Source organism: Fusarium redolens, assembly GCF_020744475.1.
Source record: "Fusarium redolens strain MPI-CAGE-AT-0023 chromosome Unknown BKA55scaffold_5, whole genome shotgun sequence".
NCBI lineage: Eukaryota > Fungi > Ascomycota > Sordariomycetes > Hypocreales > Nectriaceae > Fusarium > Fusarium redolens.
Window position 1 is genome coordinate 703,118 of NW_025763668.1, and position 23,914 is coordinate 727,031.

The 23,914-nt window shown below is 47.4% G+C and overlaps 11 protein-coding genes and 3 non-coding genes across 14 annotated transcripts; 8 read left to right on the top strand and 6 right to left on the bottom strand.

The window, feature by feature from the left end:
* Positions 1 to 266: 266 nt before the first annotated feature.
* On the top strand, positions 267 to 2,001 carry BKA55DRAFT_506272 (general substrate transporter; the record flags this gene model as incomplete). Its single annotated transcript, XM_046187254.1, has 5 exons — positions 267 to 648; positions 701 to 807; positions 856 to 990; positions 1,039 to 1,412; positions 1,461 to 2,001. 5 exons carry the CDS (start codon positions 267 to 269, stop codon positions 1,999 to 2,001), a joined length of 1,539 nt encoding a protein of 512 aa, XP_046051797.1.
* An 83-nt stretch (positions 2,002 to 2,084) lies between these two features.
* On the bottom strand, positions 2,085 to 3,749 carry BKA55DRAFT_295706 (uncharacterized protein). The gene is made up of 8 exons (XM_046185577.1): positions 3,645 to 3,749; positions 3,456 to 3,591; positions 3,215 to 3,396; positions 3,129 to 3,165; positions 3,001 to 3,068; positions 2,567 to 2,952; positions 2,444 to 2,511; positions 2,085 to 2,393 (listed from the first exon to the last, which is right to left on the bottom strand). Exons 2-8 carry the CDS (start codon positions 3,589 to 3,591, stop codon positions 2,146 to 2,148), a joined length of 1,125 nt encoding a protein of 374 aa, XP_046051798.1. The 5' UTR covers positions 3,645 to 3,749; the 3' UTR covers positions 2,085 to 2,145.
* A 1,434-nt stretch (positions 3,750 to 5,183) lies between these two features.
* Positions 5,184 to 6,446, top strand: BKA55DRAFT_295724 (carbon-nitrogen hydrolase). Its single transcript, XM_046185578.1, has one exon. It carries the CDS (start codon positions 5,386 to 5,388, stop codon positions 6,334 to 6,336), a length of 951 nt encoding a protein of 316 aa, XP_046051799.1. The 5' UTR covers positions 5,184 to 5,385; the 3' UTR covers positions 6,337 to 6,446.
* Positions 6,407 to 6,478, top strand: BKA55DRAFT_t98. The gene has a single exon. It is a non-coding gene; the product is annotated as a tRNA-Arg (tRNA).
* Positions 6,479 to 6,993: 515 nt separating this feature from the next.
* Positions 6,994 to 8,385, bottom strand: BKA55DRAFT_506096 (aspartic peptidase domain-containing protein; the record flags this gene model as incomplete). The annotated part of the gene is made up of 2 exons (XM_046187237.1): positions 6,994 to 7,861; positions 8,057 to 8,385. The coding sequence occupies 2 exons, from the start codon at positions 8,383 to 8,385 to the stop codon at positions 6,994 to 6,996; spliced, it is 1,197 nt and encodes a 398-aa protein (XP_046051800.1).
* Positions 8,386 to 9,465: 1,080 nt separating this feature from the next.
* On the top strand, positions 9,466 to 9,551 carry BKA55DRAFT_t99. The gene has a single exon. It is a non-coding gene; the product is annotated as a tRNA-Glu (tRNA).
* A 409-nt stretch (positions 9,552 to 9,960) lies between these two features.
* BKA55DRAFT_t132 lies at positions 9,961 to 10,046 on the bottom strand. The gene has a single exon. It is a non-coding gene; the product is annotated as a tRNA-Ala (tRNA).
* Positions 10,047 to 11,040: 994 nt separating this feature from the next.
* On the top strand, positions 11,041 to 12,708 carry BKA55DRAFT_506206 (uncharacterized protein; the record flags this gene model as incomplete). The annotated part of the gene is made up of 4 exons (XM_046187247.1): positions 11,041 to 11,326; positions 11,381 to 11,512; positions 11,570 to 11,869; positions 11,924 to 12,708. 4 exons carry the CDS (start codon positions 11,041 to 11,043, stop codon positions 12,706 to 12,708), a joined length of 1,503 nt encoding a protein of 500 aa, XP_046051801.1.
* On the bottom strand, positions 12,695 to 14,465 carry BKA55DRAFT_562043 (major facilitator superfamily domain-containing protein). Its single transcript, XM_046192213.1, has one exon. It carries the CDS (start codon positions 14,400 to 14,402, stop codon positions 12,780 to 12,782), a length of 1,623 nt encoding a protein of 540 aa, XP_046051802.1. The 5' UTR covers positions 14,403 to 14,465; the 3' UTR covers positions 12,695 to 12,779.
* On the bottom strand, positions 14,460 to 14,788 carry BKA55DRAFT_562044 (uncharacterized protein). Its single transcript, XM_046192214.1, has one exon. The coding sequence runs from the start codon at positions 14,744 to 14,746 to the stop codon at positions 14,534 to 14,536; it is 213 nt and encodes a 70-aa protein (XP_046051803.1). The 5' UTR covers positions 14,747 to 14,788; the 3' UTR covers positions 14,460 to 14,533.
* Positions 14,789 to 14,995: 207 nt separating this feature from the next.
* BKA55DRAFT_562045 (amidase signature domain-containing protein) lies at positions 14,996 to 16,937 on the top strand. The gene has a single exon (XM_046192215.1). It carries the CDS (start codon positions 15,165 to 15,167, stop codon positions 16,827 to 16,829), a length of 1,665 nt encoding a protein of 554 aa, XP_046051804.1. The 5' UTR covers positions 14,996 to 15,164; the 3' UTR covers positions 16,830 to 16,937.
* A 16-nt stretch (positions 16,938 to 16,953) lies between these two features.
* On the top strand, positions 16,954 to 19,767 carry BKA55DRAFT_562046 (uncharacterized protein). The gene is made up of 2 exons (XM_046192216.1): positions 16,954 to 17,421; positions 17,483 to 19,767. The coding sequence occupies exons 1-2, from the start codon at positions 17,137 to 17,139 to the stop codon at positions 19,649 to 19,651; spliced, it is 2,454 nt and encodes an 817-aa protein (XP_046051805.1). The 5' UTR covers positions 16,954 to 17,136; the 3' UTR covers positions 19,652 to 19,767.
* A 35-nt stretch (positions 19,768 to 19,802) lies between these two features.
* Positions 19,803 to 21,323, bottom strand: BKA55DRAFT_673469 (cytochrome P450; the record flags this gene model as incomplete). The annotated part of the gene is made up of 2 exons (XM_046198030.1): positions 20,101 to 21,323; positions 19,803 to 20,049 (listed from the first exon to the last, which is right to left on the bottom strand). The coding sequence occupies exons 1-2, from the start codon at positions 21,294 to 21,296 to the stop codon at positions 19,803 to 19,805; spliced, it is 1,443 nt and encodes a 480-aa protein (XP_046051806.1). The 5' UTR covers positions 21,297 to 21,323.
* A 1,447-nt stretch (positions 21,324 to 22,770) lies between these two features.
* BKA55DRAFT_562049 (FAR-17a/AIG1-like protein) lies at positions 22,771 to 23,746 on the top strand. The gene is made up of 2 exons (XM_046192217.1): positions 22,771 to 23,354; positions 23,405 to 23,746. The coding sequence occupies exons 1-2, from the start codon at positions 22,825 to 22,827 to the stop codon at positions 23,556 to 23,558; spliced, it is 684 nt and encodes a 227-aa protein (XP_046051807.1). The 5' UTR covers positions 22,771 to 22,824; the 3' UTR covers positions 23,559 to 23,746.
* The last annotated feature ends 168 nt before the right edge of the window (positions 23,747 to 23,914 follow it).

Below are 23,914 nucleotides of genomic sequence, written 5' to 3' on the forward strand. Positions count from 1 at the left end.
TCCGAGCTCGGAAATGCACTAACGCTATGGAACTCCACTTACCCCAGACCTATACCTGGGGAAATCAGGAGAGTGACCAGGCTAGCAGACTCTGCAGGTCTCGAACAGGCGTTACCTTGACGCCAGGTTAACGCGTGATAGTAAAGCTTTGCGGGGAATAGTTTCTCTGGGGTTGAGTGGCTAGGTATATCAACGGAGCATCATCCCGGTCATGATCTTCACAATCAATCCAACAGCACCTCATTCATTCGCACATGACAGGCACCATGTTGTCCAAGAACAGAATCCTTCAGCATTTCAATCGCCATCTGGCAATTGCCTTCGCAGTCATCGCTGTGTCAACGTTTAACTATGGCTTCGACAATGCAGCTTACAACAACACTCAAGCTATGGAGGCTTTCCAGGCGCAATTTGGAGAATGGGACGCCGAGAAGGGCAAATATGCTATCCCACCCTCATGGCTCTCTCTCTTCAACAGCTTGAACTATATCGGCTTCGGAGCTGGTGTCATCATTGGCAGTCTTGTCAGTGAGCGATGGGGACGACGGTGGTGTATGTTCGTCATGAGTGCTTGGGCGCTAGTTCCAGCTATCATGGCTGTTACATCGACCAGCAAGCATCAGATCATGGCCACGAGAATCCTCAACTGTAAGTGTTACACAATCTGCCAACTGGATAGGCATAGCTGACATATCAACAGACATCTACATCGGCATGGAGCTTGCTGTCGTCCCCGTTTACCAATCCGAGATCATGCCCCGAGAGATTCGTGGTTTTGCAGTTGGCTCTTACCAGTTCAGCTTAATGGTAAGTACACCCAGCATATTGTTAATTAGACAAGCTGACACAAAATAGTCCGGAACCCTCATTGTGGCATGCGTCTGTCGAGGGACGAGCACGCTCTCCGGTAATCTCTCATTTCGAATCCCCTTTGGCCTCTTCTTCATCATCCCCGTCGTCGTCATGTGCGCCATCTTCTTCATCCCCGAGGTAAATAACCCATCTTAGGACGAATTGCTCCAAACTGACCAAATCTAGTCTCCCAGATGGCTACTCACGAAAGATCGAACCGAAGAAGCACGCGCCGCTCTTGGAAAACTACGCGAGGGCAAAGACACCGAAGCCGAGATCGACGAGAGCTTTGCTGCTCTTCAATACGCGTTGGAGCACGAGCCTGAGCAAGGAAATTACATCGAGCTTTTCCAGGGCAAGAATCTCAAACGTACAGCTATTGTTGTGGCTATGAACTTCTTTCAACAAGCTACTGGTCAAGCCTTTGCATCGACTTACGGAGCTATCTTCATTCGAGACATCGGAACCGTCAACCCTTTCACCATGACCATCGTCAACGCCATTGTGAATCTCTGCTCCGCTTTTGCTGGTCTATATCTTGTTGACCGGGCTGGTCGCCGGTAAGCCATTTTTCTTCTCCAATATCTGAACAATGCTGACTTTCACAGACCTCTCCTGTTGACCAGCGCTGGCTGGATGTTCTGCGCAATCATCACCATGGGCGCTCTCGGCACAGTTCCCAACCCATCCTTCGGTATCAAATCAGGCATCGTAGCAATGTTGACCCTCTTCGGATCCGGTTTCACCTTCGCTTTCGCCCCTCTAAACTACGTCATCACCACCGAAATTCCCGCCTTGCGTCTTCGCGACGCATCACAGCGAACAGCCTCCATCGTCAACGTCGTGGCCAACTTCCTCGTCAGCTTCAGCATTCCTTACATGCTATATCCACAATACGCCGGTCTTGGTTCAAAGGTTGGATTTGTTTTCGCTGGTATTCTGGCATTGGCTATTGTCTTTGTTGTCTTTTGTGTTCCTGAGTGCAAGGGCAAGTCTTTGGAGCAGATTGATCGCATGTTCAACGAGGGTATTTCTCTTCGTAAGTTTGGAAACTACAAGCCTGAAGATTTGACTGGAGATGTTGAGGAGATGGGAGGCAAGGAGAAGGGAAATGCTTCGATTGTTGTGAACCATCGCGAACAGTCATGAACACCCTTCGTCCAAATCTGTATAAATACTTAGGACAGACTTGTAGGGATCAAAAGTATCGATGTATCAACATCAATAGAATAGTTGCTTTCATTAATCATAATTATGCCTTCTATCTCGGTGACTGCAGCCAATAATTGGTTGTCATTTTGACAAAAGCGCTTCCTCTGGTCTCACTATAGACCTCATAGCTGTTTCGTCCGCATCAGTCTGAATCGTCTCTATCGTTCGCTCAATGAAGATGTTTTCAGTGCTAGAACCATCGGATCCGCTTCCTCGTTTCACTCGCAGGATAATATCTCGGACGAACTGACGTGCTCCAGGCATGCATGCCACCATCATGCCTACGCAAATCTCGATATTTGACCAGATTATTATCCCGACCGAGTCAGCTACATGGACAGTTAGCAGAATTCAACATGACGAAGAGGGTGTTTTATACCTGTTATGTTCCGTGACGTTGAAAATACTATCAGGCTTGGGATGCGAACGGAACTGACGATCGTGAGGCTATACCATAACGATTAGAACAAACCATGTGGTGTAAACACTTGGGATAACTTACAATAGGCCCACTCCAAACATAGCAATTACTCCAATCTTCTTCTTCAGCTTTATCCCGATTTTTATCAGTTGAGTCATTGGAAGAATCATCATCCAAATATCCAAAGCAACATTCCATACACCATGGGTTATCCCTATGAGATTCCCACTCAAGATGACACCCCGGGGCTTTTTGTCTTTCCATCCATTCCAAAACAGGTCAAGTGGCCTTCGTTGAGCCAGGATAAGTGCCAGATATAGGGGACACATGACAAGGATAAAGATCGTAGTCCATCGAACAATGGTGCGGAATTTTTGATCGGGGAATATGCGAAGGAAGAAGGCTAGAATAGATAGCTTTACGAGAGCGAGGGATGTAGCGTACGATAGTTCGGAGGCGAAGATCAGCTAGATGAGTTAGACTTGTAATTACACCAGAATGTCGTGATTTCTTACGATAAGAAACGTGCGGATATCATCTTCTTCCACGAACCAAATGTCGAGTCCGAGGCCTTTCGAGGTGACTAAGGTTACGGAGCTCGAGTCAACATTGTATAAGGTGGGTTATGGGATAATAAACGTACGGACTTGACAGAAAACATTGAATGCAATGATAAATGGCTGCGACTCATTAGCGACCCTGTCACAAAAGATTGACTGCATAACTTACCAGAGCTGCCAATATCAGACTATCGTCATGCCCATATGGCACGAAGCCGATTATCTTTGAGATGGCTCTCATAGTGAAGAATATCATAGCCAAAATGCCTATTGTCAAACAGCTGATTCGGATTTCTTGTCGATGGTCTTTGATGGGCATATCACATGCTCGGGACGTTCGGTTTAAGAAGTCTAGCTAATGCGTTAGCCATTGATATTGAAGCAACCACGCGCAGCTCGAGGAAGCCTACCGAAGATCTCGGTGACATTGCAGTTGTGTTTTACACATCGTTCTACAGTATGGTATAGTGATTTGTCATGGCAGAGGTTGTACGATTGGCTGCCTTGGAAAGCGTCGGTATCGTTCGTCCTTATGAAACATGTCATCTGTACTCATCAGCAACCGTTGAGTTCAATACATTTAAGAGTACAAACCGCACACTCGGAGGTTCTCGCTAAAGGATCGACGGCGCGTGAGTTAATCGCATGAGCTTCAGCTAAACGACCGACAGGTAATAAACATAATGCAAACGCGTATAATACTCGATGTACGAGCATCGTAGCATTTGGCGACGAAACGTTGCTCAACCCAAACAAAACATAAAATGCGGACGTTGGAGCGCGATCGCGATTCTTATGCAAGGGAGCAAATTACATATCTGCCCTTGTGGCGCAGACATCCTGAAACCTAACGCTCTTTTGAGAATTGTCCACGGCAAGTTCCACGTATCGTGGCGCAAGGGCAACGAACATGGCTTCGATCTGTAAGACGATGACGGTTGTTTGAGCACGCAAATATTGATCTGTATCACAGTGAGATTTGTTTTCAGGGTTGTTAGCTTGATCCAGGCTGTCGTGGCTTCCGGATCTGGACCTAGATGGCTTATATAGCATTCCAGATGCGCGGGGTCAACGATGGAAGTATATCGCCGCATATAGGGCTGTGAAGTCACGGACCGACAAATAAGTCACATATAGAATAAATGCAATTATGTTAAATTGTGTTGGGATGAAAGTTCAGTGAGATATATATTTACAGGCAGGTAAGGGAGCAGACATCTGCACGCATATATGGCGTCAGATGCGACCATGGCACTTGGCACGCTACCTGTGAAATAGAGTCCGTGTCACATAATCAAACACGTCAATTAAGCAGCCACATAAAGCATGTAACTGGCACCACTCTGTACTTGACATCTCCTTGCCCTTGCAGCCACCTCTGCCGTTCTGCAAGATACAAATCTTATGGGGCTTATCCCTGGATCTTCAAAAGCGAATGATCCCGGGTCCTGGACGCCACCCTATCCGAGTAGTACGATCTCATACTATGGCCATGCTTTCCATAGCTTCGATCAACCTCACAGGGCTTAGAGAAATTGCTTTAGGTAATTTTATGCAGGTGCCATGGGCGATTTCGATGCTCTAAAAATAAACATCCAGAATCATCTGCGATTAGGTACACCGACGACTGTCGGCCAAGAATCTTTCTGGGGTGAACGAGGCTACGATCGACATGTCAGGAGGAAGCCCTTTCTCAACCAATTGAAACATGCCATGGGCTCTCTCTGTCTGGCCATGAAAGGAATCTCGTGTATGCGGATAAGCAGTAGGCGAATCGGGCTAATAATCTTCCTAGCATCCCTCCAAGCTGCCCATATCTACCTTTGCCAACTTTCGTACCCCAGAATTGACATGAGTTCACAGAGGTAGGCATTGATGATACATGATGTCATTCTAATTGTATTTCTCTTTTAAGCACTGAGTGCATTGCTGAACCTTCTTGTGACAGATTTAGAGTCTTCGTGGGGCGGTTTGAAGGCCGTAGCCGGATGACTCACCCTTAGGGCGCGGGTCAGCTTGATTGGGACTGCTTATACGATAGCTGCGGAAAGTGTCCACTGGGCTTGCATGCATATCTTTAGACTACTCAGTACCACAAACAACGTTGTAACGTTACCATCTTTCCTTCGGATATTGACGTTTAGCAATGGCATGGTCGCCTCGAGTGACATCAGGTAACGTTCCGATGGCAATTAGTAGACTGAGAACCTGAATGTCGTTCGTTTCATGACGCTCCCTGTGCTATATGATACGAACTTCCGCAAACCACGATCGTACTTTTAGATCAAGAAAGTCGGAATACCAAACACTGCTAGACCAAATCCCCCAAGAATATCAACTATGTCCCAACTTAAGATTGCTTCGGTGCAGTTCGAGAACTGGTCCGGAAGTAAGGATAAAAACCTAGCCATCATCCGCCGGATGGCAAGGGATGCGGCATCCCGCGGATGCAATGTTGTAGCTTTCCACGAATGCTCGGTTACCGGATATACCTTCGCTAGCCGTCTCTCCAAAGAGGAACTGCTCGATCTTGCCGAAGACGTTCCAGCCGGTCCAAGCACTTGTTCTTTGATCAAAACGGCTCGTGAGCTAGACATTACAATCCTGGCTGGGCTGTTTGAGAAAGACGAAAATGGCTGCATTTACAACACATACATCTGCGTTGACGGCAGCAGAGGCTTCGTAGCCAAGTTTCGCAAACTGCACCCCTTCATCAGCCCGCATCTGAGTCCAGGCAATGAATATGTGGTTTTTGACCTTCTTGGTTGGAAATGCGGTATTCTGATATGCTACGATAACAACGTTGTCGAAAATGTCCGGGCTACAGCACTTCTCGGTGCAGAGATCATATTCATGCCGCATGTAACAATGTGCACCCCGTCTACTCGTCCGGGCGCTGGCTTCGTTGATCCTTCGCTTTGGACTAATCGACATCAAGATCCAACTTCTTTGCGAGCCGAGTTCAGCAGTCTCAAAGGCAGACAATGGTTAATGAAATGGCTACCAGCAAGAGCCTACGATAATGCAGTCTACGTCGTCTTCTCGAATCCCATCGGTATGGACGATGATCAATTGAAGAACGGGTGTTCCATGATCCTTGATCCGTTCGGAGATATCTTAAGCGAGTGCTCTCTGCTTGATGAGGACATGGCCGTTGCGACTTGCAGCAAAGACAAGCTTCAACTAGCAGGTGGATTTCGATACAGACAAGCTAGAAGACCGGAGTTATATCGAGATATCCTAGGCTCAGATCATAACTCATCTCTCAATGTTTCCTGGTTGGGCAAGTAGAACTTTCTAGACGCCTGGGCTGGCGATGATGAGCCCCAGCTGCCATTCGGTTCTTTCATCAAAAGGACACGGTCGCGTGGCCCAATGGCAAGGCGTCTGACTACGAATCAGAAGATTCTGGGTTCGATCCCCAGCGTGATCAATCTTTTTGCTCGTCGGGCCGATTTCTACCGTTCTAACCATGAAACTTAATCTTCATGCCATTTCTTCGGTCCCGATATGATTTGTCTGCCTTATGCAGAAGGAATGAGAGATAGTGGCAGGTTGTGTCGGTTAGCGGGATGGGGTTCCTGGATTAATGGGCTCTTGATAAACCCAGTGATTTGGTCATGGCGCTGCCCTGTCGGCAAGCCCTGTGCCATGTTTCGTTTTAACTTTATAGATCTTTATGAACAACGCCTCAGAATCTCGAATGGTTTACTCATCATGGTTCATGGCACTTCGCGGAGCCTCGAAGCTAAGCCCAATTATGTGACAATCGCTTGGCAACATCCTATCATCCCATAATGCCCAAGCTGTTCATCAAGATTGAAACATCGATGGCTAAAGTCGAATGTTACATCCAGATTCGTTATTAGAATAGGATTAGTAGCAAGAAATGGAGATTGCAATTTATGTATTATTATACCGGTAGTAACTATATTTCGAATTATTCATCTATGCATGAGCTACTACATAAAGAATTAATGCAAACAGCAACATGTACCCAAAGCCTTCTGACCCACCTTCAGTCGCCGTGCTGAGAAAATTTTCATTGACGGTTGGTATCCCCGATGGAACTGCCATAGGATTACTCAGTGCAGGCTGGTCGAAACCAAGGTATTTTCCGGGAACACCAGTGGCCGCAGAAGCACCAGGTACTTCCCTCACAATCTCGTGAATGTCATCCTCAGCATCTTCAGGATTACGTGCAGCGAGGGATATCTCCATGTTTGCAAAGTCGAAGACAACATAAGCGCCCTTGAGGAAATCATCGCCAAGAATAATGTGGGTGGCCGTTGCATCATACCTGATCTTGCAGTAAGCAAGGCCATCACTCACAAAACTGGTCTCCCAAAGAAAGTTTGACAGTGGCACACTAATTGTAAGTTCGCTGAAGGTAAAGTCCAGAGTATTCCTTGAGCTTCCTTCGCAAGGTGCAGCAGGGCCATGTTTCTCGTAATAGGAGACGTTCATGGTATTGATTAAGTGCATGGTCATGTCCAGAGTCAGTCTACTCTTTGGAGTACCAGAGTCAAGCAAGACCAGTCGAGGCTCAAAATCTAATTCTGAAGACTCTTCATTATAAGTTGTCGCAAATCCTGTCATGACTGCCAAGGCTCGATCTCGTTTATTGCTCTCGTTGTTGACGGGGATAGGATATGTAACCAGTGGTTCCTTGTACTTGGCTTTATTGACACCGCCAAACAGAAACTGCCCGGTAATATCGTCCTCGAGCCACATGCTGTATGCCGGAGTGTTGATGGCCCCAGCAACGGCTAGGGCATAAGGAAGATTGCGGTATTTCGTCTTGGAATCCTCCAGCCTACCGATACCAACACCAAAGACATTAATTTTATCGTATGATTTGGCGTTGAACATGGTTGTTCCAACAAATTGAAACGATTTAAGCGTGGTGTCTCCAAAGGCCAAGGTGTCGTTAGCGTAGTTACCCTTCCAACTTTCACCACTGCCATAACTCCCAGACACCCTCTGCTCGGACCACTCAAACGTTTTTGACTTTTCCGTATTGAAGACTCCACCTCGGCAGCGTCCCTTCTCGCAATTCTCGATCTCGTTCGTTAAGAGGACCAAGTCGGAGCTTCCAGTATCGATTACTGCGGAGAGCTCTTGTGGAGGGTTTCCGAGGGTGAAGTTTGCCCAGTAAAGGTAATCTCTCAGGCCGACCTTCATATTGGCGATGTCTCTTTTCCCATGGCCGGGGAAAAAATCTTTTGTGCGCTTCTCAAAGTCAACTTGGACGACTGCGGGATTGTGGCGCTTGTGGAGTTCAAGGCCACTGGCGCAACTCAAAAGAGTGCTTAAAAGAATGATCGGTGAACCCTTCATCGTGAAGAAGAGGATGGTCGACAAAGAAAAATAATAATAGAGAGGGAGAGGAAGCAGTTGGACCGATTCTTATAGCAGCTGCAAATAAATTTGCTAATTAACTTTACAACTTATAAAGCTTAGTATATTCAAAAAGCAAGAATAACCTTTATTAATGTTTTATGCTTAATACTTGCCTAAATTCCAAGTCGATATTCTCTCAAGGACTAGAGCTTCGGGACTTTTAACTTATACGTTAGATTATGGTGGAAATAGGGTTGTTTTAATACCTTTTTACTTAGTTACTAAGTTCTCTGACCAGTCGTGACATGTAAACCATATGGGCGATTGGTCAGTACCCCAGGCTGATGCTTGTATTCTCAGCCCCCCAGGTGTAAGAAGAAAGTAGAGGGTCCTCTCGGTCCCGACGCGTGCCCCTGTTTCTCCCGCTTGCGTTGTTGTGACTTGACAGGACATGGGTTCATAGATACAGTTTCCGTAGTGGCAACGGCTAGCTTTAGACCCCTGTTCGAGTTTCTTAACCTGTCATGAGATCCAAAGAATTTTATTTAAGATGAATGGCAAGGAACCTTGTTGTGCTTTGACTTCCATTGAATGTGCTTTTTGTGCAAGAGTTAGTGATTAGGTGGCTGCCCCACAATATTGATGGTAATCTTGGCGTTTCTTATGTCCATACCCTGGAGCTTGACATTTGTGACGGTTCGACCCAACAAACTCACTACAGAATAGTGAAAATGTTCCGTAATTATGTTGAAGTTGAAGGAAGTAAGATGGTTGGTTTCGAAGACAATCTGAAACGGTATACAGTAGAAATACTGATTTGTCAGAAGTTTCAAAGTCCGATGGAAATGCAGGTTGGGGACAAAAACCTAAGAAGGACGAATGCATCATTCAAACGCCCAACTCGGGGGGAACCTGTCATGAATGGAGCAAAGAAAAATCAGCTACGTGTATTGACACATTTATTGGATACGCATGAGAAATATATGCTATTCAGGTGACAGAAATAATGCTCGGTGGTGAGTAAATGCAGCTGAGCCAATATGAGGTAGAACAAATTTGCTGACGAACAACAAAATATCCGGTGTGGTGTATCGGTTATCATTCCGCGTTTTCATTACGAAATATTCACCGCGGCGAGGAGGGTTCGACTCCCTCCATCGGAGTAAAATTTTGCATTTTCTGTTCTTTTTGTCGTTATTCGAGACATCTTATCATCGATTTCCAGTGTCGTTCCATTCAGGGTGCGTTGTGGCGGCCAGCCCTTGAACGGTCCAACGAGACACAGCCACCAATCTGATACAAGCAATGTGAAACTGGTCAACCCGCCAGCCATTTGCTTAGATCTGGTAAGACGATAAGACTGTCAATTTCACACTGAAGTTAAGTAGAGTCAGAATTTGAGACAATAAATCAACGAGAAGCCCGCGAAACAAAGTACAAGGGGAGTAAGCGGCCTTGTTGTCTATTGCCATAAACACAGCAGCGATGGGATAAAGAGCAGTGCCAATTGATTGCAACTGCATAAGACACCAGTCGCTATTTATCCTTTACTACTGACACGAAATGCAAAAATGGAGGCTGAGGGATTTGAACCCCCGGCCTTTCGCAAGCATTCGAAACAATGCAAAGCGAACGTGATACCCCTACACCAAGCCCCCTGTTGGATGCTGAGTCAGACGCTAATTGAGCGCTATGACGATGCAGCTTGTTCTGACACCAACCCGCAGCCCCGAAAAGTGAGGCTAATAAGATTTCTCGCGTAGCAAACGCTATGCCTTTTCTCTCAATTCCGGGGAACGATGACTACTACTGTGAAGAATTACAAAAACTCCCATCATCTTTGCACGCGGTACAAATTGAGTTAGCCGGCATCCTTAGAGCGAAACCTCTATATTACAATTAGCTGCTAGCTCAAGGTTTATAGCAACTATCACTCTGTTATCAGCTGATTCGAGTCGATAATAGAACTGTGCGGTCAGTGTACAAGTTGCAACTTGCATTAAGTGCGAATAGCGGAATGCTAGTTAGTACAAGGGCCCAGGACGGCTGATTTATAAGAAAGCTCCATAAACAACATGGTTCTGAATCCTCCGGCAATTCAACGCAATCCCGAAGTATCGGCTTTGTAAGAACTTATTAGTCATAGATCCTCAGACAAAGAAAACAGTCTGGACCTCGGAGCAGTTCTGTTGCCGAATGTGACGTAGTTAGGACGTAAACGGCAATGAAAAAACTTATCTCTTCAATGCTGTCTCTAATCCCGACTTCCCCAGAGAATCACATTGAGTTAGCTCCGGAATAACAAATGCTGTGCAACTAACCAGCCCCTGGGATAAGGCTTTTGAAACGGTGGCTGACGTGATATCATTATTTAGAGGCTAAATCAATGTCTTTGTTGGTGGTGGCACGCTGTTGGTTATGCCAACGGAAGGATGCAGGAGGCGAATCAGAATCCTTCATTATTGGCAAACACTGGATGGAGTTATCCACACGTCAGTGATAACCCCTCACCCAGGAATGCGGTTGTGGCTTCATTCTTTGTTCTCGGCTTTGACGGCATATAAGTCCGAGTCTACGGCACTTCTCTTATGAACTCTTCCAAACCAGTTTTTCGCTACTTCACCTTTGCTAATCTGGCGATAAGCTTCAAATATGTCTTCATACCAGTCTATTCTGCTGCAAAACGCTACTCTACTTGTTCCAAAGGGCCCTGGGGATGATCATATCCTTCCACTCAAGAACCATTCTTTGTTGATTGAGGGCAATAAAATTGCTCGCATCGCGGCCCACATTGATCCTCCATCTGAGTCAACTGAGGTTATCGATTGCACGGCAAAGATTATCTCACCGGGATTTGTCGATACTCACCATCATGTTTGGCAGACTCAACTCAAGGGGAGACATGCCGATCATTCGCTGCTGGAGTACATGGTACCAGGTTGGTGATGTATGACTGGCTCACAACACGAGTTGCTAACACTTCATGTACCAGGAAACATGGCCTCGCACAGTTACAAACCCCAAGACGTGTTCTGGGGTCAGCTTGGTGGATGTCTTGAAGCCCTCGAGGCAGGGACGACTACAATCGCAGATCACGCCCATATCTCATACTCTCCAGAGCACAGTGAGTGGCTCATGGTTCATATCTCGGAAAAAACCAGTGACTAATGATTATCTCGAGACAATGCGGCTCTTTCAGCAACCATCTCATCTGGTATCAGGTCTATCTACTGCTACTGTCCTACTGGCAGGGTCAAGACCTGGAAGCCTTTTGAAATGGAAGAAGACATCCTTCCAGCTTGGCTTTTCGAGCAGTTGACCTCACTGTGCAAAGCTGGTCCGTTCGCCAACGGTAGGGTGACGATGGGCTTCGCGTTTGACTCCTTCTTCCTTCCAAAGGAGGTAATTGTTAACATTTTCAACCAAGTTCGTAGCTTGGGTATCAAGACTATCACATCTCACTACGTCCCAAGTCTTCTTCGTAAGTTCACATGTGTCTCTTGGTATGTCTTGTTGCTGATGAAAGGAATTACAGCGGGTTCGACGGTAGACTTACTTGAGAGTTATGGGCTTCTCGAGAAGGACATTCTTCTTTCTCATGCGACTCCCCTAAACGACTCGGATGCACAAAAGCTTCAGAAGGTTGGAGCAGCAATTTCTTCAACCCCAGACACTGAGCTTCAGATGGGTCATGGCTGGCCTGTGTGCTTCCAAGAAAATGCAAAGGGGATTAGTTCCCTTGGCATTGACTGTCACAGTAACAATACAGGCAGCATTGTTGCTCAGATGAAGGTTGGTCTTCAAGCTGAACGTGCTCGCCGTAACGGCCAGATCCTTGAGGCGGGCAAGGTACCTGCCAGAGCCCAAGTTTCTGCTCAAGACGCATTCCAACTGGGCACGATTGGCGGCGCAAGGGCGATCAAGATGAGCGATCGGATTGGATCTTTGGAGGAGGGCAAAATTGCTGATCTTGTAATCTGGGACACGTTGAGCCCTGCGATGATCTGTGCTGCTGAGGAAGATCCCATTGGTGCTATCATTCTGCACTCGGCTCCTTCTGATATCGATGCTGTCATTGTGGATGGTCAATTCAGGAAGCGTGATGGCCGATTAGGACCGACCAAGTTGAATGCTACGCTTATACCAGATATCAAGCACGAGAAGGCAGAGGTAGAATGGTGCGACGTCGCAACTGAGCTTTTGAAGAGCCGTCAGAGAATCTTGGAGACAGAGAAAGCTGATGAAGCTGATGATCGAGAGGCAGGCTTTGAGAACACAGTGAGACTATTCGGGACCAACAAAGACAAGTTGGTTTATTAAATACGTGGTAACTCAATATTGCTAGCTAGCTGTAGAAGAGAATGACTTCGACCCTCCCAGTGATACTGACCCTAGTGCTGCAGCATCTTCTGAACGTGGTTCCAATATCTCGGCGCAGCATGACGTCGCAGACTCTTGCCCTTCCAAATCATGAACAGAAAAGTACTAGTACATCCAAGAGACAGGAATCCCGCCATAATGAAACAATTCTGCAGACCCATGTTGCTATACCAGGGTGTAATGCCATAAGAAATGGCGAAACCCAGCGTATTGCGGATGATGATGATAGAAGTAGTGGTGTCGCCGCTGATATCCTTGAAGCAATCGACATTGTAAGACAAAGCGATCGATCCGCCAGTGACACAGCTGAAAGTGAGAACCATCAGGCCAATAGCCAATCCAGCCCAGTGAATGTCGTTATCAGCGCCGACGCCCCAGACGATGAGCCCGACGCAAGATAGGAAGGCGGATAAAGCTAATGGCCAAAGTCGCTGCTCAGGCTCTCGAACACCATTGTTCCTTCGAGCAAGCGAGAGCGTAATGCGATCGGCAATGACACCAGACCAAAGACATCCCAGAACAGCGCCGATGATAGGACCAACATAGATCAAGCCGACCATGCTGGTAGACCAGTTATATGGCGACGCACTGAGGATAGGGCTAGTGGTGGCGTTCAAGACATTGTACCAGCAAAGGTTAATGCCGTAGATGAACCCTGCCCAGGCGACATTGGGGAAGAGGACCATGAGAGGAAGTGGAGCCAACATGGACTTGAACATGTTTGTTTTGCTTGGGCGACCATCCTTTCTGGCAAAGAGCTTGAGATGAGTAGCAAGACTCTTTTTTGTGTGGACCGTGCCCTGCAGCTGATCACTGTTGATGATAACGCCAGCACCCTCCTTCGTCGTAGGTCTTTCGGGGATATTCTGTGCGGAGCCAAGCTCATTCTCCGCTTGGCCCTTCACTGGTTCATCCTGATCCTCAAGGCCCTCAAAAGTCGGACGGAAATAGATCGTCTCCTCCATAAAGAAGAAGAGAATGACAAAGCTGAATGCAGCGAAAATGGCACCGAAATGCATGGTCCACCGCCAACCGTACGCATCGGCGAAGAAGCCAGCAACCACTGGTGCTAAGAAATTGGAGCCAAACAATGCAAAGACATACAAACTCATCCACGTTCCTCGTTCATGCGCAAAGAAGATATCAGGAATACTGACTTCGGGCAGCGACTCAATAGGCGAAACGAAGAAGCCGAGAAGGATACGATGAGCGTACCACTCCCCAGCAGATCGTGAATAAGCAGTCCAGACCATCAAGGGCACAGCAGCGACAGTGGAAATGAGATAAACACCTCGTCTTCCATACGTCAGGGCAATGGGCTGCCAGAACAGACAGCTCCAGCCGAGAAAGAGGAACATGACACCAGTGCCTTGAACCAAGTCGGCGATAGAGATACCCGTGTCTTGGGAGATTTCAACGAGTACAGAGTACTGAAGAGTAGAGGGAAGACCAACGCCGAGGGTGTAGACGAACACCATGGCTGCAGAGATGAGCTTGCGACGTCTGCTCCAATTGAGGGGGTCTTCTGGGTCGGCACTGGGACGAGGGACAAGTTCAATGTCGTTGCCATCGCTGCGGCCAGCATCCACAAGGTGGACTGTGCCGGGGACGATTTCAGAGTAGGCCTGAGCCATTGCGTGGACAATGTTACGGCAGTGAAGTTACAAAGAGTGGAAAAGGGTGTTATTTATCCACTGGTAATTGATACCAGAGCCTGGGTATATATACATGCGATGTGATAGGCATTTGACGCTTAATCTATCTATCATGGTCCACTCCACCATGAGATATCACTTCTCGGACGTAAGGAGCGCTTCCAGCGACGATCTCTCGCGCGGCAGTTCCAAGCCCGATAAGAAGCCACCGACAAACGCCTTATCACTTCTGGATTAGAGCTTGACCGTTTAGGTATCTCTAGTCGTAGTCCCTTGGCATCGACAAGCGAAACGCGGGGTAAGCATGATAAAGTCGCTGACATGGACACAGAGAGATTATCTCGCGCTATCAACTGTCGTTATTTAGTTGATAGGAGTAAGTCTAGCTCATGTCGCTAACGGTAAGACTTGACGAAATGGGAAAGTCTATGAGACCGCGATCATGAACACAATGCGGGGAACTTTATGGTGGTACGCGGTAATACATCTCATTGGTTGCCATGCGGCTAGGCACCATTTCAAGATGAAAGATCGGCAGGGATTCTTATCATGGTTCGTGAAGCACTGAAGACGTCAGAATAAAATGGGGGGCTTGATTGCTTGTGCTGGTAATGCCAGCCTGTACCGTTCAAGTCGGCATGAGGAAAACTCCGCGATTACGTATATAAATGCAGCCTCTCATGACACCTTGTCTCTCACCTCAATTCATATCTACCATCTTATCAGAAGGTCATCGCTATCATGTCATCGAAAATCGTCCCCGTCATTCAACCAGTCCCTCTTCAAACCGGCCCGCCAGAGTATGAAGCTCTCCGGACATCCATCCTCGAGGAATTCGGCAGCACTGTCCCAGACGAGCTCCGTCTTCCAAAAAGCCTCATCGACAATCCCCCAAAGAACGTCACCGGCATCCCCAAATCCTGCGGCATCTTGACCGATCAAGAAATCGACATCACAGAGAACTACGACGCCACAGCGCTAGCAGCTGCTATCGCATCACGAAAATTCACATCCGTCGCTGTCGTCACTGCCTTTGCAAAAAGAGCTATCATCGCTCACCAGCTTACTTGCTGCTTGACACAATGGTGGTTCGAAAAGGCGGTACTGACGGCCCAGCTTCTTGATCAATATCAAGAGAACTCTGGAACGACTTGCGGCCCTTTGCATGGCGTGCCAGTCAGTATCAAGGAACACATGCCGGCTAGCAACCAGTGGTCGAATGTTGGATACTTGGCGACTCGAAAACTTGACAGAGAGGATTGTCAGTTGGTCAAGATTCTTCGGGACGCGGGGGCTGTGCTATTCTGTAAGACGAATCAGCCGCAGTCGATTATGCATCTTGAGACTACATCGCCTTGGGGAAGGACGTTGAATCCTCATAATATCAATCTTTCGGCTGGAGGATCTACTGGTGGCGAGGCGGCTCTTATCGCTCTCCGTGGGTCGATTTTGGGTATTGGTACAGACATTGGAGGAAGTGTTCGTGGACCAGCTGGCTTCTGTGGAATCTATGGCCTCAAAACGACGTCTTACGTCTTCCCCCAGAAAGACTTCTTACCGGGTGGTTTCGCCGCCGAACTCAATGTCTTATGTTCAGCTGGGCCAATGTGCACCTCGCTCCGGGATGTTGATCTCCTCATGTCGGTCGTCTCCGGTACTCGCCCTTGGCTGAAAGATCCGCGGCTTGTCCCTCTTCAGTGGACTGGCAGACTGACGGAGGAGAAGCCTCTCAAGATCGGAGTCATGATGAATGATGGCGTCATCACTCCCCAGCCACCTGTCACAAAAGCCCTGGAATGGGCGGTCGGTGAGCTTCGTTCAAAAGGCTTCGACGTCAAGCCTTTCCAGCCTTACGGAACGGAAGAGGCCATGAAGGGTATTCGTCGCGCATACTGGCCTGATGGAGGCAAAACAGTCAAAGCCTATCTCTCAGCCACGAACGAACCCATGAATGTCTTGACGAAATGGATCATCCAAGACGCCGAAGGTCCTGGTCTCGACGCCAATGGTGTTCTCAAACTTCGGGTAGAACGCGATGACTTCAGATGTCGTTTCGCAGAGCATTGGGAGTCACAAGATGTCGACTTCGTCATTTGTCCTGTCTTCGTTGGCCCAGCCTGTTCTCACGAGACGGCTCTTTACTGGAATTACACTGCACTCTGGAACTACGTTGACTACCCCGGCATGGTTATTCCTACGCCTATCAAGGCTGGTGCGAAAGGAACCGAGAGTTACCCAACAAATAGCGTTCCTTTGAGTAAAGAAGAGGAACATGTTAGACAATTCTGGGCGGAGGGTGATTTTGAGGGAGCGCCTATCAATTTGCAGGTTGTTGCGAGGAAATATCATGATAATGATCTTTTTGCGGCGGTGAAGGAGATTGACAAGGTCATCAATCAGCGATAATTGGTGGTTACTTGAAGATATTGGATGAGTTGATTGGTAGATAATTGGCCAACCAGATTCATAAACACATATGTGCGGTCAGCACGCGCCTCGCATTATCTCACTCCCCACAAATGATCTTGCTGCATCTGAGTTTTTAGCTCGGAATCACAAGAGTTGGAATTCATGTCATCTTATGTCTGTGCATATTGACCGCATTTAAACAGCGAAATATCAGCCTGAATCGCGTCGACCTTTCTGGAAAACGATCAAATAGATTGATGCACCATACGCAAGTCTACACCTTTCAACCTAAACTGTCTTCAATATGCATGGGTCTCCCTCTATGGAGGGACCTTCGAAGGCAGATTCAGGCCCATCGGAACAGCTTGGGTATTCTACGCAGAATCAAACATTGAATCAGCCCCTCCCCAGCAGTGATCCAGATTACTCATATTATGATAATAGATACTTAGGAGATTCTCCTAGCTCTCTTGACCTCGGCTATGTCTTTCCGGTTCCCTCTCCGGCTCCTCCCTTCTCTATTCAAGGAACAACGCCTGCTCCACAACAGAGAACCTCAATCGCCTGCAGATATTGTAGTAAGCGGAAGGTCTGTTTTGCCATAAAGTGGCGCACTTTCTGGCCAGGGGCTAGCTACTAATATCTCACAGATCAGATGCAGTGGCCGGCCAGATCCACCTGGTGGTAAATGCAACAATTGTCAAAGAATGAAAGAAGACTGCATATTCTCTGGAACACCGCGTTCCACAGCCTTTGTCCCTCCTAACGTAGTACCCGGGGCCATCTCACAGGGTGCCGGCGCTTATAGTCCTTTCAGTCAACCCTTCGACCCATTTCATCAAGAATGGCAATTCAAGAGTCCTAGTCCCCATTTCCAGCAATCTAGGCAACCTGGTCAGCCCCCCAAGGGGAAAGGCCGTCCGGAATATGCAGATCAGGACGTGACTAGTCAGCAACCTTTCAACCCTCAACCCATAGCTCCAAACAAGATTTCACAACTTTTACAGAATGCTCCAGAATATGGAAATGATGAATATGAAGCATACCGGCCATCGCCTACCTTTCAAAACAGGCAGCGATCACCAGGCCCCCAACATTCGTCCAACCAGGATTTCCAACTCGCTGAACGTTTCGCACCTCAAGATTGGGCAAAGCCACGTGCGAAACTACAAGACCATGAGCGGCAAGTCAAGGGCCTGTCCATTCTGGATGCCCCACTCCCCGAAAGCTTCTTCTCATTAGCTCCGAAAAAACCAATTGCGACACTACGAGAGCGTCAGCGGCAAGTTCGACTTCCGTCCGTCCTAGATTTACCACTCCCCCAAAGTTTCGGACGTCAAGCTCGGGCAGAACCACCTGCGATACAGCAACAACATGAGCGCCAGGTTATTAAGGAGGGCGAGAAGTCTGGACATGACTTCCAGTCTAAATTGAGGAAACAACCTGAGGTCTCGAGGGAGCCTAGCGAGCTACCTGATGCGTCGGGGCTGAGTATAAGGTCTCAGAACCCTTCATGCTCGCCAACGGTATCATCTGATATCGAAGTTGTTTCAGTCTCTGGTGATTCAGAAGGAACGGACCTACCAGACAGGAACAGTCCAGGATTCCGGATCTTTAACCGAGTATTCCACCGTCTAGCCGTTCTAGGTCAGCACGAAGTGAAATTGAGGGGTGAATCAAGCGGATGTAGTTCAAAGGGAAAACAGCCTGCAAAAAGCGGTTCTGCGAGTTCTTCTGGTACTAGGGATGGGACAAGCTTGACCCGGGCGCGGAAGAATCAACGGCAAGATGACGACCGTGGAAACGATGGCAGAGATAAAAGGAACGACCCGCCATCGAAAAGAGGCAAGATTAGCCATTCACAGTGCGAGGGGAGGTCACAGTTTCTGGCATGTCCATACTGGAAACAAGACCCTGAAAAGTATTGGGATTGCTTCCTGAAGAAGAACGATACCATCGCACACTTAAAGCAACACCTAACGCGGCGCCATACACCGAAATACTACTGTCAGATCTGCTACGAAACTTTCAAAGATTTCAGTCTTTTTGACTTCCATGTTTTAGAGAGATCATGCATGAGAGGTCCATCCGCAAAATTAGAAGGGATATCTCAGCAGCAGAAGAACAAGCTGTCATTGAAGAGTAAGGGTTCAGTTGAACAACAATGGTATACAGTATGGTCGATCCTATTTCCTGACACTGATCCTCCTGCTACGATATACATTCATTCGACACAGTCCGAAGACTTTTGTCGGATCCAAGAGTTTGCCCAACGAGAAGGAGTTGCTATTATGTTGGATGAGCTAGACTCTAGTGGGCTTATAGTCCGACATGATACATCTAACCAACAACTACGATCGACCGTACAGAGAGCTATGGTGTCGATCTTTAGAAGCTACTCGGTCAGACGCGAACCGAATCTCGAAGAGGCTGAAGAGCCGAGTTTAAACCAGTGTGGCGAATCAGCCTATGGGACATCACTTCAACAGCAATCTCCTCCGGAAAGCCAGACAGGTCAGGCTGATCCTATCCTCATCGACCTGAACCAGATGATGGCGGACGACACAGATAATTCTATACTTGAAAGATTCAATAGGCCGAATAGCAGTACATGGTCACAATTGCCAACGATGACTCCATGGCTTTCCAGGGAGGCTGTGCAAGATCACATTGAAGAGGGGCCATGGGCCCCTACTTTCTTCGAAGAACCGGCACTCGGGGTAAGCTCTGCAAGGAATGATTTAGCTTTCAATATTGAGAGTTCGGACATGTTGGACTTGGATGCCTTACTGCGAGATGTGATAAATACTGAAGCATAGTCTATATACGATCGCTATTAAAATAACTGTGGCGACTTTGAGCTTAACAGATCCTGGGCTCGATCTTGAACATACCAATTTACGCTGAGACTAAAATTCTTCTCATTTATAACGTCTATCAAAGTATAATTGCTGTGTATAACTCCCGTCTTCAAACACCAATGTCACACCGCCCTCCTTTGGGAACTATAAAGAACTCTCCGACCTGTGTCATCATCTCACCCGTCATGCCATGATGCAATTGCAAGCCCCTACACTCACGGAAGAGCATAGCCAATGTGACGAGGATCTCCGTTCGAGCTACATGCATACCCACACATCTTCTTGCGCCAATATTAAATGGTACATGTGCCCTTTTCATTTCTGGTGTCGGATTCAGGAATCTTCTAGCATCGAATCTTTTCAAGTCAGCACTTGGATCAGGTTATCCTGGGATGAAAGACACTTACTTATCTGGCTCGGGGAAAACGTTTTCAAGCCGGGAAATGAGCCATCCAGTCGTGTAAACCATTGTGCCTCCAGGGATATGCCAGTCATGAACGGAGATTCCACTCGGAGGTACGAGCCTCTCAACAAGTGCTGCTGCAGGATTATACATCCTTAGCACCTCTTCCAAGACACTATTCAAGAGAGATAGACCCTCAACATCCGTGGCCGTGAAGTTGGTAGCCAGGCTAATAACCTCCTCCTCGATCTGCCTCCGGAGGTCTGGGTCTCTGACAATCTCCCATGTCGCATATGTCAAAGTAGTAGCCGTACTATCCGAGCCCGCAACAAGAAGCATGCTTACCTCAGAGCTCAACTCATCGTCGTTCAAGATGGGCTTCTTGCCATTCACTTCTTGACTCAACAAGTGACGGGCGATGCTCGGGCCGCAATTTGATGAAACTCGCAGTTCTCCAAGGGCTGTTCCTACCCGGTTGAAGATGACTTCAGTGACTTGACCGACGTCTCTGAGCCAGGAAATAGGAGACCATTTGAAGAGAGACATGAGCCGCCGAGGGAGTATGGCTTGAAAAACAACAGAAGGGCCAGCATTCGCCAAAGCCGTGTAGAGCGGCAGGCCTTTGCCACCTGATTGCAGCAACTTGAAAGGTTTGCCGAAGGCCATCTCACTGACAACATCGACTGCCAGGCAGCGCCACCATTTGTAAACATCAGCCTGGCCGTCTTCGACCTCCTTCTTGATGTTGGACACTGCCTGACTAGCCAGTCGCTGAATCTTCACTTCTTGTTCTTCTTTTATTGACGCAAATCCGCGACCAATAATTCGTTTGCGTTCTGAGTGAAGACGAGGATCTCGCATGGTGAAGAGCATAGACGAGTGGCTGAAGCGGATATGGTCAAAGACAGGTGCTTTCAGGCAGTGGCTACCCACGCCATGGACTTTGTAGTAGCCATCGACGCTGTTGATGGAAACCTCTTTGGGTCCGACTCTAACTACTGGACCGTGTACTCTATGGAGATGGCGAAGATGCTGACGGCTCGTCCCGACTGCTCTAGCGTAAAGGAGCGGAAGGCCTGTGAAATGGGTATACCATGGTCCAGGTAGGCGTGAAAGTGGGCCACGGAAGTAGTTAAACGTAGCTCGAAGCACGGAAGCTAAGAGTACAATGGAGAGGATGGGTATAATTGTGAGAAACATTGCTTCAGTATCTAGCGAAGACAATAGTAGTTGTCAACTGGGTAGCATCAAGGATGTAGATCTGTGGATCCAAGCTATATATGTACAACATCAAAATCAACATCTCCTCTCAACATTGACACTCATAAATTTCACCATATTCGTTTTAGGTCTGTGACAGCTTCTAATCTTCGGGTGCCGACTAGCTCAGCCCTGCTAGTCAAGGATTAAGTTTCATAAGCGCCGCTGAATAAATTAACGCTGTCATGATACCAGCGATGTCACTTATCTCATGCACGATTGGGGTCTAAAATGCCAGCTGGCATGGTATCATGTATACTATTTTAGTGCCTGGCGGACGGGCTGGCCCGCGTCTACTGACCCTTCTTCACATGTCAGGATCTCAGAAGCTTGGTATTAGGGAGTCGAAGCCGCATTTGAAACATATAAGCCACGATTTAGTACAAGAATAGCCACTTATAATGAGGGAATTTCTGACTGCCTTCTAGAAATGGTAGTACACGGAAGAAATCGATGATGCTCTTACTCCTTCTGGCCTGTTATCCGCAGATCCACTTTCTTTCTGCAAGATACCTTGTAAATATTGGTTAATGCCGTAGAGCCGCATATGCACTGCGCCTTGTAAGCCTTACGAATACCACTACAATCCCAAAGTGGCTCGAGAAATCCGAAACTGTCAAACTTTGGGGCTTTTTATCAGTCATATCCTGGGAGATGCAGATAGCTAGGGCTCTTTTACGGGCGCTTATTGTGTTGTCTTAGAAGCTGTATGACCCCTGCTGCATTGGCCTCGCATAGACACACTCATCATTGGCCTCGTTCGGCTATTTGGGGTAATGATGCTCCGCCACGTGGTACTGAAAAAGTAGAGATGCTGCAGAGTAAAATCTCTTCCGGGGATTTGGGTATGGTTGAACAAGATGACATGTGAAACCACTCATGTAGGAAGCGGTCTCAGCAGCAGTTGACTTGTTTTTAGACACCCTTTGCACTGAATAATTGTTTCATATATGATTGAGAGATACTAACAGAATCAGTCTCCTTACTTAACGCACCAATTCCTAGTCTAGTAACGACAGCTGAAAGCTTATTTTGAAGTCACCAGCACAACATTAGTAACCTGTTCAGAAACCCGCTAACAGCGCCAACGTTTTGCTAAAGTGCAGTTTTCTCACTATTCTTAGGGCTTTTACTGTATTCTCCTTGAGCCCGCTCATGTAAGAGAATGGGGGCGAATCTGCAGGAGACACGAGCTATTTTCGCTTGACCGGAAAAATAAGCACTAAATCTGGTACGCCATTACACCCATGTAAATGACACCCAACATTGCTGCGATCTTATCAGTCTCTCTGAGGCTGAGCCCTTATCGTGGACCTTGGGTCCGGCGGAAAATTTGCTGCAGCTGGGTGTTATTTATAGATATCGTTATAGGGTCTTATTCAGAGGATCTAACGTCTGATATAATTACAATACCCACTGAAGAGCCATCTTTACAGCTTCATTTCATTAACTCTAATCAAGATTGAACATGGCATACAGTGTTACTACCAGTGCGCCTATACAGGCTAGCCCAACCAAGATTCTTTTACACAGTCTTGGAACACTCTCTTTTTCCTATAGCTTTTACCTCTTGACAACATGGGACTCAGCGTACTCTGATTCTTTTGGATGGTATTTTCAGCTCCTCACTGTCGTGGGACTCACCTTGTCTCTTATCACATTATCTCTGGGTCTCATTGCAGATCTTGCGACTCATGATGGCTGCTCTAGGGCCAAAGATACTATTTCACTTCTTGCGACTCCCCTTGAAGTCATGATTGCTGTCCTGTACTGGTCTATCAAATTTCACGATCCATCATTGCTTATGCCAGCAGACCTTGTCATCAATCCTTGGGCTGATCTTGGATACCATCTTGTACCCGCTGTGCTATTGGTACCAGACTTACTGCTGTACAGTCCCCGAGCGACTATCTCTACGCGGAGCATGATGTTTGCCAGCACCATCTTGGCCGTCGTTTATTGGTGCTGGATTGAGTTGTGCTACTACCAAAATGGCTGGTAAGTCAAGATATCGGTATCTGACCTGGTGCAGTAGTTGACACATATAGGTACCCGTATCCCATGATGGATCAATTCTCCGCCATTCAGCGGGTTGCAGTTTTCGTCGGGTCATCCGGACTACTGACTCTGACATCGTCTTCTCTCCAATGGGTCCACGGCAAGTTGCACGATCCTTTGTTGAGAAAGATCCGGGTGAACTAGTCGTGATGAAAACAAAGCTGGTTACCGCGGATGAGAAACGTGTACAAGGTGGCCAGGGGAAGAGAAGCGGAATTCCGTTCCAGCTTTCCAGCGGTTGACTTAGCGGGTCAATGCGATATAAGATTAAGGATTTTGCAGGGTTTGGCGAGACGGCAGAGAGCGAAACAATACTATCCAGATTTAGCCAATGAATCTATGAAGATCGACGTCCAAGCTCCTCTGGATCAGCCTAACTAATTCACTATATTGAAGGATTCACTCCTGAATGAATATTAATTTTATAAGACCAACGCTACTGTTGCTGAGCACTGAAGCGAGGTAAATAGTGAAACAGCAAAAACATAGCCCAAGCACTT